Source organism: Malurus melanocephalus, unplaced genomic scaffold (genome assembly GCF_030028575.1).
Source record: "Malurus melanocephalus ecotype Western Australia unplaced genomic scaffold, MMel_1.1 scaffold_299, whole genome shotgun sequence".
Taxonomy (NCBI): Eukaryota; Metazoa; Chordata; class Aves; order Passeriformes; family Maluridae; genus Malurus; species Malurus melanocephalus.
Window position 1 is genome coordinate 868668 of NW_026623531.1, and position 11887 is coordinate 880554.

Below are 11887 nucleotides of genomic sequence, written 5' to 3' on the forward strand. Positions count from 1 at the left end.
TATTATCCATGCATCAAGAATAATTTTCTATATTATCAGCCAGTTAACTGAAATGAACAGTTTTACAGAACAATGCCTTAATTTTTTTTCCTAAATTATCTAAAATATAGCACAAGTTTCCTAAGGCACATTTCTATACACAAACTACACACAGCATATTTATTTAAGGCAAAAATTTTTACTTCTAAATTCTGTAATGACTAGGGTTGTTTCCTGTATCTGCTTGGAKTCTTCTGCTAAAGATGCTGAGGGAAACATGGCATACTAAACCTACTAATCGTACAAAATCTATGAACTGGACAAGAATTTTTCCTCTCTCAGGAAAGTTAAGACTTTTTAAAATAACATTTTGGCCTGATSGAGCACTAGAATTTGCAGACAACCTCAGAAAAGAGTTGTGGTTTGGTTGGGGTTTTTCACTATATAGCTAGTCTACTGAGAAGCCATGGGAAAAGCTTGATTTCTTTCCTCCAAAAATGTTAGACTGTATTTTGAATTATAGTAGTATCAAAATAGGTTTTAAACAAGTTTGCTGGAATAAATCTTTCCTGAGAATAATTTCTATTTTGATCAATTACAGCAACTGTCCTTGAAAGCTGCTTTGTAGAACACCTCCTAATCTGTGCTTGTCATTCTMAGTATTCTCACAGCACACTATGTCTGATTGTGGTTTTCTGGAGTAATTTAGTCTTAAGTTCTGTTATTTTTTCTCCAGGAAACCATACTGAAAATGTCAGCAAAGGGACCAAAGCGTCCTTTGTCAGATGGACAACACAGCTGTAGGGAAGTGAAGCTATGGCAGCTTTCCACAAGAAARACGTACAAAATATGAATTTACTGTTGAACAAAATAAAGAAAACCTGAAAACTCAGACTTACCAATAAGATCACTTCTATCCAAAAGTAATTCTAGATCTTTATCACTGATTACTTTTTCTTTAGATCCTTTAACCTCCCTGTTAAAGAAGAAATAATCTCTCAATAAAGCGTGTCAATATGCACAGAACATAGCAGAATCCCTAGGACTTCTTTCTACTGTGAAGATCCACATACCACTTCATMAGATACTTCATAAGAGCTCTTGACAGCTGCTTGCAAGTTACATACTCATAGTCCAAGAAAACATGAAATCTGCATACCTCTCATAGTCTCTGGATTTCAGTAATTCTAGTAATTCCTGAGGGTCCAGGCAGCTCTTTGACTGTGCTAGGCCCGATTTTCCACCTTTAAACTGATCTGTAGAAAGAGAAAATTTTAAGAAAGCAGAGACTAGAACAAATTACTCTTGARTATCAGAACCAATGCTATGTTTCATTGTTTTAACCCTGAGATAAACACACCTTACATTGACAGTGAAACTCAGAAGTACATGAAAGTTTGCATGCAGGCCTTTCATTTTCTAAAATGTGTATGTATGTAGATATATATGTAGTATGCAGAAGAACTGMTTGAAACACCAATTCAACATGCACACACGCACACACAGAGGAAAAAAGCCATTAGTTCTACTTACAGTAAAAACACAGTAAATAAAGTTAGATGGTGGATGCTGAAGTTTGTTCCCTTTGTATTGCAAGCTGGTTAAAACAAAGTAGTATTAACCACGAGACATAAATATGTGAAAGATACGTGGTTTGCAGAGAGAACAACTTCAGTTTAATGAAATAGACAGACTGACAAAAATAGTACCGGATACAAGCTGTTTTCTTGGGACTATTTACAGCAAATCTGGATGTCAGTCCAAATATGAAAAACATTATACAAGATTATTACCTTACTAAAGCTGAGCATGGATGAARTCAAGCTCAGTCTTGAACATTTCAAGGAGACAGGCAAGGCTTGCTATTTTGTGCCAAGTTTCCTCYGTTTTTATCAACATATGTACTCATTTTATTAATGAATGTGTCTTCACTGATTCCTTTTATCACACTGCCCTTCTTTCCTGTATCTTGGTTTCAGAAATCCTTTCTACATCTTTTCCCATCTCTTTTCAAGAACTCTGACTTTATCATGAAGTGCAGATCAGATTCAAGTTCCAGAGTGGTCCAAGCTATAGGATCCTGTCCCCCATTAACATCTACAGCAGTGACACACAGGCTCCAGGTCCTTTCATGCATTATTAGTGATGCTGTCTCGCCCTTTTAGTTTCCAGAGTTTCACAAACTATATTGTATTGAACTAGTGCTGTGCAGGTCTGGAGTTCCCATAACAGTGACACAAAATAAAACACAGTTTCCTAAGCAACTTTGTTCAATGTAACAGATGCACAAGATGGAAAGAGTAACCTGGTACTGCGGCCAAAAAAATAATCGGTTGTGGCAAATTCCAGTTCTTGAGCTCCAGTACTTGTACTGTACATACCCTACATGGTTAGTTTTGTGATATTTCTTCCTCATTTACTTCTCCAAYGCTTTTTAGATATTCAAAATAATAGGATCCATAACATCACCTTTACATTTAAACAATTAGCCCAAAGGTTCCTGAAGGGACACCCCTACCTTAAGCTGCAAGATTTACATGTGATACACCAAAAGATGCCAAGATAAATACTGCACTTATTGCAAAACTGAAGGCATTACATTTTGCTTCCTTCCAGTACAAGTAGCCCCAGGCTCCAGTGCTACCTTAGTACATGGCAGTCATCTGCTAGAGCAGTTATCTACTAGAGCCCATTCTGTGCTCATCTTGCTCATGTRCTCTTGTCTGCCCATCTTGCTGCTTGGGTTTTAACTTCAGTTTGGACCATAATTAAATCATTAAATAAACCAAACCAAACACAAAAAAGTATATTRGTCAATAACATGCCTATAAACAGGCAGTCTTGGCAGTTACATCAAGACAGTAGTGGTAAAAAGATTACAAAGAAAAAGGCTAATGCTAGGATTAATATTAAGATTAGGTGACATCATCCAGAACCAAAGGCAAACTACAKCTTTGGCTTGACAAGCAGTGCACTGTGCAGTAGACAGTTATGGGTGTGGCCTTTTYGCCCCTTTACGTTCTCATGAAAATGCTTTTTTCTCCCCCTCAATATGACAATATAAGAACTATGAGAAGTTTTTAACCTCCTTCAAAGTTTAATATAAAACTAGCTATTGTTCAGAAGCCAAGCTGTAAGACCTGAAATTTTTCAAGTGAACTTAATGGTTGTTAAATGCTATACATAAGGAGCTACTGAAGCAAAGCAGGAATCCYATAGGATCTGTACAAGAAAAATTTATCCCCAAGGAGACGCTTCAAAGCAATCACGTTCTGAAGACATTTGAGTATGACTAACTATATAATCATAAACTAAACTATAAACTATAAGAACACCTCAAGAATAACCATTGTTCGGTACATAAAACCCAAGGACTGTTGATCTATTCAGCACTGGCTAATTGTTCAAACTGTGGTTATAACACACTGGACAGAGACAAACAGGATGCTGAAATTCGTTACAGCTTGAGAGTTAAAGAAGCAACACATGTTGACATTAAGTCCGAAGAGAAAGATACTAACTTTTGTGGATTATCAGCTTCTCCAGCTTCCTCTTGGCAGCAGCTCTCTCCACAATCTTCTGGTCAATAGTATTTGCTGTCACAAGACGATAAACAACTACTGGCTTTGTCTGACCAATTCTGTGACACCTGTCTTGGGCCTGCAAGTCAGACTGGGGGTTCTAAGCAGATAAAAAAAATAAATTAACAACAATTTAGTTATGTCATTATCCTTTTTTTAAAGGAYATATCACATGCAGCATTTTCAATGGTGAGCACAGAGTCAGAGCAGAAGGCAAGTGAGACATGGTGTAAGAGAACTTTACCTCTTCACTCTTAAGCTTATCCATAACAAGCTCTGCTACTATAGCTGCACAGGCAGAGAAACCCAACCAGCGTGGACTGCCTCTGCACCATGTGCCACAGTTTTCAACAGATGGACAGTTAACATTGACTAATCRGAATTTTAGTTGTAGGTTTGTGACTGATTTTTTGTTGAAAAATAAGGTATTTTAAAAGTTTTCAACCATTTCTAAAGCTGCTTTTGCTCTTCTGAAGCTGAAAATAGCAGTACTGTCTACTAAAGGTGAAGATGCAGAGGTCCTCAGTCGTTTCCTGCCACACCTCTCTTCTTCCCAGCCTCCAGACTTAGAGGAGCAGCAGAATCCTAGCTAGCTAAAACACATGTGGCAAGTAACAGAGGTAATTCAAGGAGCTGGTACTAACACGGCAGCTGTTGAAAAGAGGGAACCCATGAAAGGTCCAGCTACACTGATATTTAAGTAATAAAGAGAAGGAAATGTATTCGCAACAGAAAAAAACTTCCTGCTTTTGGTAACTCAGGGCAAACTCAGATACCAAGGTACCAACTCTAATGTTGCATTGAGTAACCCAGGACTTTTCAAATGAGGCTCTATTATTTCACATACAAAATGCTTGCACACACTATTACCTTCATGTAACACCCCCTTAGTTATAGAAACAGTCTGTACCATAATGGGTTTGTAATTGAGTATCAAAAGCAGCAAGAAAAAGCATTTCATGACACATATCACCAGATTAACAATCTGTCAACATACCCAGTCGCTGTCATATATGATAACTGTGTCCGCTGCAGTTAAGTTAATGCCCAAGCCTCCAGCTCTTGTACTCACTAAGAACAGGAAGACTTCAGGGTCTGTATTAAATTGATGCATCTGGAAGAAAATTAATCTATTAAAAAAAGTAGATGGACCAAACACAACATAGCTAATGCTGTATTTCAAGAGATCTGTTTTGAAAGATGAACACAGATAAAATACAACACARGCTCTCAGAAGTTTTAAGAAGCACTGCATTTTAGGCATACCCCAAGATAATGTTAGCAACACACTTTACTGCTTCAGTATTTCTGAGCTGCAGATACTAAAGCAGAAGAAAGTTTTCAACATGGAGGTGTTTTGCCTGTTAAAGGCAAAGTGCTGTGCAAAATCATATCCCAATGTCACAGCAAAAGYGGAATTTGCTAATGTGCTCACAGGGCATGTCCATCTACTTACATTTTCTTCTCTCTCCGAGTAGGACATAGAACCATCCAATCGACTAAATTTGAAGTCTCTCAGGTAACAGTAATCCATCAAAACGTCAAGCATCATAGTCATTTGTGAGAACAACAAGACCTACAAAACCAGAAAGATTGCTTGATAGTATTTTTTGTTTACAAGGAGATGATTGTATCTTACCCCTCAAAAATCTTCAGCTTTACCTTATGTCCTCTCTTTTTAAGTTCTGGAAGCATTCGGTCCAAGAGAAGAAGCTTGCCTGAATTCTTTACTAGATCTTCATCAATCTTGRAACAGGGAAGAGGGAATCGTATATTAGCAGGGAAGGATGCCCATGGTGTCCCAAACTCAGAAGCATTAACAAAAGCTGTCTGAAATATCACTGAAACAAGTGTGCACCATTTTCTTAACTAAAAGCCATAATTTTGGAAGTAATGCTAATTTTAGCAAACAACTTTGAATCACCTAAATCATGCTGAAACTAAATCAACCTCCASCATTTTATATGCCCAAATAATTAAAAAAAAAACTAGTTAGTTTTCATCCCATTTCTGAAAGGAGAAACCCTCATGTTAATTTTATCTCATGGAATAGTRCTGTTTCTTTCCCAGCTTGTCATTAAGGCACGAGGCCTCCACCTACTGGACACAAAGAGGCACCACTGAACAAGTACTACACATCAGCCACGCGGCAGGAGTTCAGTTCACAGAACGAGTTTTCACACTGCTGCCTTAGACTTCTCTTCAAGAGAGATTGTTAGATCTAATTCTTGCTATGGGCTAAGCGCAGGGATATAGAAACTTCTAAGGTCTGAACCATACCACAGCCACCTGGGTAATTGTGAGTACATTTTCCTAAGCAAGTACTAACTCCTGAGGGAGTTAGACAGGTACTAACTCTTGACAGGTGTCAGCTGTCAAACAGTCATTCTCTACAAACTATTTTTCCCTCAACTCCCTGACTGGGGAATCTGKTTTTTTATGCACTGACTTTACTCTGATAAACTTCAACAGCTTATTCTGGAGTACAGCAGACTCTGTTATTTCTCACCAAATAGGAAACATGACTGCACATGCCTACAAACCTACATTTAGAATGTGCAAGCAACTTCCAGTTCTCCAAGCTTCTTTCAACTCAAATTATTTCATACTTTCTTATACYTCCCTCTGCTTTGTGAAGATTAAACTACCAGCTGGTCTTTGTGATACAATTTGGATTTTTTCCCTTTTGAGGAAGGATGCTGTATTCTCTGAGCAGATCACTCTTGTACTTGGTTCAGTTCTTCAACAATTCAAATGTTACCACTGCACCTCCTGCAGTATGTACAATTTACCTCATGAACAGTTCMCCAAGGTTAGCATTGGTTTCAAAAAATCACCCTTGTAAGCACAGCCTGAGGCAGTCTCTAAAGCACCTTGAGTCAATGGAAGCCAGTGACTGTTTGAATAAGTAACTCCCAACCAGAGAAAGGGCACTGCCATAATGAAGAACACCACGGCAAAGACTGAACGGGCACAGCAGCTGAACAGGTCCCTGCAACTGCTGCTGCAGGAAGCTTCAAACAATGACTCAGTATACTGTATACTGCTGGAATTCAACAGGAGGTGTATGCCATATACATTGAAAAAGTCATTCTTTAGTGTCATCAGCTCATAGTCTACTGCTTTTTAATGCCTGGAATAAATTTTCTCTAATGCTTTTAAAATATGTACCTTGAAYTGTTGTGTAGCAGGATCCAAAGGATATTCAATCAGATATGGGTGATTACAACACTTCCTCAACAACATCATACTATTCTGCAGTTTAAGGTTCACCTCAGAATCCATGGGAGTGCTCACTTCTACCACTGGCCTTGAAAAGATACATCATCTTATTAGTACTGAAAGTATCACCTTATTATGCTACAAATATTTAAGAGAAACAAACCCTAGAGCAAAATCAAGCATTAGAGTCACATGCTGTGACAAATGTCCTCCAAATCCCTTATAGTTCGTAAAGCTTTYACCAGACAAAACTGACAGTGCCACACTTGGCCATGAGGGCACAACAGTTTGCCATTATTGATTTAAAATATAAAAGGGCAGTCAGTAGTAATGAGAAGCAGAATTTAACTTGTATAAATCACCCAGCAGAAAAGGGAACAGAAGCAAGCCCTCTCCTGACCACATGGTCAATTTCCTGTGGAGCAATACCTAAGATGTACCAAAATCAGCTCTCTGCCTATCCCAATTTGGCCACACTGYAGGAYTCACAATGAACACAGCTTGTCTACMTGTGAGCCCTGTCACCAACCTAAGGGATCCACACATACCATAAAACTAACACAAACACATATTTGTCTGTTCTCACAGGCTACACTGGACTGCARTAAAAATGTAGCAAAATAAACGCATGTCAACCCTGAAGATTTTCCTTATGCTCAAGGGACTTTCAMTCAATWAAAGTCRCCAACAGAAGGAAGAAGTCATCATTTGGAATGATGCTATTTGTCTTTCCAAGYAAATGTTATGTATGATGGGGCCCTTCTCTCCTGCAGATGRCTGAATACCTGCCTGCCATTGGAAGCACTGAATTAATTCCTTGTTATTTTTTGCTKGCATGTACAGTTTTCGCCTTCCCTATTAAACTGATTTTATCTGAATTCACAGGTTTTCCAGCTTTTACCCTTCTTATTCTCTCCCCAGTCCCACTGGTGGAGCTGGGAGCAAGCAGCTGTGCAGTGCTTGGTTGCTGCCTGGGATTAAACCACAACAATGCCCTGAAGTTAACTGTCACTCTAATGGGCCAGGGAGTCATGGTACAACCTAATCACTGCTATCATGGCTCAGTGAATACTAGGTGAAATCAAAGAAACAAGCCATGAGGCTACAAGGATCGTGAATAACTAAATGCCATTCTTCCTGATCAATTTCAGCAAGCTAAGCTCTGGAAGTAAACTGAGGGAGACAATGTAACAAAAAAAAGAATATTTTAAGGCAGGCACCTCTCTTTTTCTACTTCCTCTTGCATTTTGTTGATTAATCTTTCCAAGTCATCAGGTGAACCATTATGTTCTTCACAATAATCAACCACTTTCCGACTACGACGTTTTGGTCGGCCTGTAGAGCTCAACTCAACTACTTCTTCCTGTGGGAAATGAGAATGTTGCCATCAACAGCAGCYAGCTTCAGAATCAAAGGCCTGTGCTGATCCAAGAATTCTCAAAACTGAAAAGAGGCCTCAGTGATGTGCATTGTGCAACACTTAACTTAGACTCAGCAGCTTAAATTTTGACTATGTAGAACATGCAGCCCAATTGCAAAGGTCTGTAACTGTAAATTTTGAAAGTTTMTCTTTGATTTTAAAAAGCTACATTAATACCTTACCGATTCTAAGCTGACCCTGTTAACTCTATGAAAACTGTGTTCTTTCCCCCCAGGCTACAGGTAATCAAGAACATAATTACACTTATATTGTTTTAGCTCTGTGCTCACAGGCCTATCACAGTAATTGCCATTGAAATAGATAACAAATGGATGAGACTAAAATTTTAAACAAAAAGGCAGGTTTAGTTACAACAGTAATGAAGCAATACCACTGTGGTTTTGTATACAAACTATTAAAAGCAGAGCACATTTCAAACATYCTTATCATAAATACCTCATTATTTCCAAGCAGTTTGCTGATGGTGCGATTRACAATGGCAGTATAGAAAGTCTCCTGCTTCTTTGCCAGCGGTGCATACACTACAACTTCTCGTTTAGGAGGAACCTCAAGAGCAACATCTGATTTCAGCCTTCTCAGTAAGAAAGGTGTCAGAATCTGAAATGGCGAGCAGATGTTACAATTACTCAAAGCTGTCAACATGGCCAGTTGAACAAAAAGAAAAGACAACATCACAGAAACAGGCATAGTGATGTAATGCTATTTTGCCAATTTAAAGCAAGAGAGGTAATTTGTATATATATTTAGTTTTTTAATATGGTTGCCAATTCCAACAGGTTTCATGCACATACTGGTACTAACATGTATTGATACAACACATGCATTGACATTTTGAAAATTTTTAAGTGCTTAGTAGGGGTACAACAGTAACTATATTCCAGATCTTTCTTACAAATTCCAGGAACTGAAACTAATCTTATTACAAAACTGCTYATTTTGCTTGTTGTATTTCTTATACAAGGTTTTTCAGGAAAAGCCCCAAACCTTTAACCAAAATAAATAGTCATCAACAATTATACATAAAATATACAGTTTAGATCCTTCACTAGCAGCTTATAATGGGAAAATGATAGGTGTGTAAGCATTTACTTCCACAAACCATCTTAAAAAAATTTTGAGTGTTAGTTTGAAGACAGGTACATTATATAGCTAGTTTGTCAAAAGGTGTTCTGTTCAAAACCTAAAAGTTACATAAGTTCCCTCAAAGTTATCTTTCAACAAAATAAAGACACCAATTAAATCTCCTGGTGAATGGAAGCCTGTAGTTGCAATTAAGTTTGACTAAACTCAGTTCAGTTCCAAGAATAAAAATGAGTCACTATCAAACAAGTATATTGTTTTTTTAGCATTTGTAAGTGCTGTAAAGATTGAAAAAAACACCCCACAAGTCTAAGGAAGYCCTGAAGTGCCACAATAAAAACCTCAGACCCAGAATTCAGCATCACAGACAAGATTTKGACACACCTCATGACACAAATGGTCAATGTTAGTACTAAACCATGAAAAATACAAAATGAAGGATAAATAAAAACCTGATGCAGCATATGCAAGATGTTTTGCTCCCTTTCTTTAGCAATAATATCTTCAGCAGTTTCTGTAATGCTGGTAATATCAAACCAGGATTCAAAGCTACAAAAGCAAAGCAAGGAAAAAACAGCTTACTTCATAGCTATTATTTATTCTTCATTATTTAAATGTCTACTCTTCTCTTATCCTGTGATTTAAAAAAAAATAAAGCACTAACACCCATCATGAATAAAAGGTGTACAGGAGGAATTTCTAAAATACACCTGTCAATCCAGATGCTTGATGTTTTAAGTGATTATCAAAAATACTTGTATTAGTTGGAATATTCATTATCATCTATTATATTCCATCTAGGTTATAACTTTTTCCAAAGTCTGTCTAAAGTCAGTTTTACAGCTCTCTTCCATCTGACCCCCTATTGCTGCAGAAAAGGATCTGTGGCTCCTGTGTCTGTCAGCCTCATACAGCTTTATCCAGCACCTTAGAGAATCTCAAAGCAGCACCAGGCGTTAAYAGTAAGACAAACATCTCTCATCACAAATATTCATGTCTTAGCTCAGAGCTGAGCTTCCACTAATTAATTCCTTCCTTTTTGAAAGAACTAAGTGTGAGGCAAGATACATTTCAAAGCCTTTACCACAGAATAATCTTTCCGAATTACAACCTTAGCATATAATAGCTCTTCACATGCTAAGTTTAATTATTAAAGAGTCATAATAATACTCAAACAGAACAAACRGAAATAGTTTCCACCRTCAGAGTACAACCTACCTTTTCAAATCATCAAACACATCTGGCAACAGGAAGTTAAGCAAAGACCAAAGCTCTGCCAAGTTGTTTTGCAGGGGAGTACCAGTCAGCAGGAGCTTATTGTCTGCATTAAATCGTTTCAATTCTCTGATAAGGCGGCAGTTCATATTTTTAATCCTGTGACCTTCATCTACTATCAGGTATTTCCAATAGCAGCTCTACAAAAAGAAAGGGTATTTCAGTAAATTTTAGCTTTATCAAAACAGATGTCAGATTAATTGAGAAGCACTAATAAGACTGTCTGATACTGCCTGTGTAAAAGGTTCTATTTACTGTTTTTCACTTTGCCAGACTAATAGAGCTGAACCCAGTTAGTGCCATAAATCTGYTTCATGGTGACTGTCTTTTAGAAAGCTTAGGTGGTTAAAATAAAGCTTCTACAAGAAGCTCATATGGCTGAAACAACCATTGTGATGTTAACCACATTATTTATACACTAAGTATAGCTTTAACTCCAAGCATCCTTAACCATCACCTACAGAAAGGTAACAAAAAGAGCAGGCATGCTGTACCTATCTGCTTTTTGGATAATGTTCTGTTTGAAGAACTTAAGCATTAGATTCCAGAGCTACYACCACCAAGGAAACAGAAAGAAATCCACTATACATGTTACTTATTGTACAGGCCGCATAAAGGTTTATTATTGTCTTCCAAAGCACTGCAATCAGTGATGAGGCACAACACAGTCCTAGGGCTTTCAAGAGAACTTAAGATACCTGCAGGGCATTTCTGTCTCGCATTGCTATTTCAAAGGAAGTAATGACCACAGGATGGATTTGGAGTGATCCTTGTCTTCCATGAATTTTACGAACCAGTTTACGACGTTCCTGCTGAGCTCCATGATAGAGCATTAGTGGAATCTGYAAAAAAATAAGTCACAAGTCAGGCCAACTATGCCCATTTCAACCTAAAGGGAAGTCAGTAGAAATACTGAGATCTCTTACAAAAAGGCTGTAAATACACAGCAAGTCAYGGCACAGTCTGATGTAACCACATAAAAAACAATATATAAATTAAGTCTCATACAAAGTTTCAAGGCAAAGAATTAGAACAGAAATTAAACAATCTGTGCTTTTAAACCTAAGGAAGAAAAAGAAAAGCCTTTATTTCTTTTACCTCTGGAGTAAATCTCTTGAACTCAGACATCCAGTTTGGAAGAGTAGACAAAGGACCACATACTAAGAATGGACCAGGGACTCCTCGCTCCACCATCAGTGCTATTGTTGCAATACACTGGATCGTCTTCCCCAGTCCCATTTCATCAGCTAAAATGCCATTAATACCATTTTCCCAAAGCATCTGCATATGCAAAAAAAAAAAAAAAAAA

The 11887-nt window shown here is 37.7% G+C and overlaps 1 protein-coding gene across 1 annotated transcript in view; it reads right to left on the minus strand.

Moving 5' to 3' along the window:
* The window catches only part of HELLS (helicase, lymphoid specific), a 21863-nt gene that overhangs the window by 990 nt on the left and 8986 nt on the right, over window positions 1–11887 (minus strand). Inside the window, exons 9-21 of the mRNA XM_057377049.1 lie at window positions 11677–11859; window positions 11277–11420; window positions 10522–10718; window positions 9756–9852; window positions 8659–8820; window positions 8003–8145; window positions 6732–6870; window positions 5223–5306; window positions 5017–5136; window positions 4558–4674; window positions 3501–3660; window positions 1139–1235; window positions 879–955 (exon numbers count right to left, since the gene is read on the minus strand). Of these exons, the coding sequence (XP_057233032.1) occupies window positions 879–955; window positions 1139–1235; window positions 3501–3660; window positions 4558–4674; window positions 5017–5136; window positions 5223–5306; window positions 6732–6870; window positions 8003–8145; window positions 8659–8820; window positions 9756–9852; window positions 10522–10718; window positions 11277–11420; window positions 11677–11859 (1720 nt within the window). The remainder of the gene's footprint in view (window positions 1–878; window positions 956–1138; window positions 1236–3500; window positions 3661–4557; window positions 4675–5016; window positions 5137–5222; window positions 5307–6731; window positions 6871–8002; window positions 8146–8658; window positions 8821–9755; window positions 9853–10521; window positions 10719–11276; window positions 11421–11676; window positions 11860–11887) is intronic.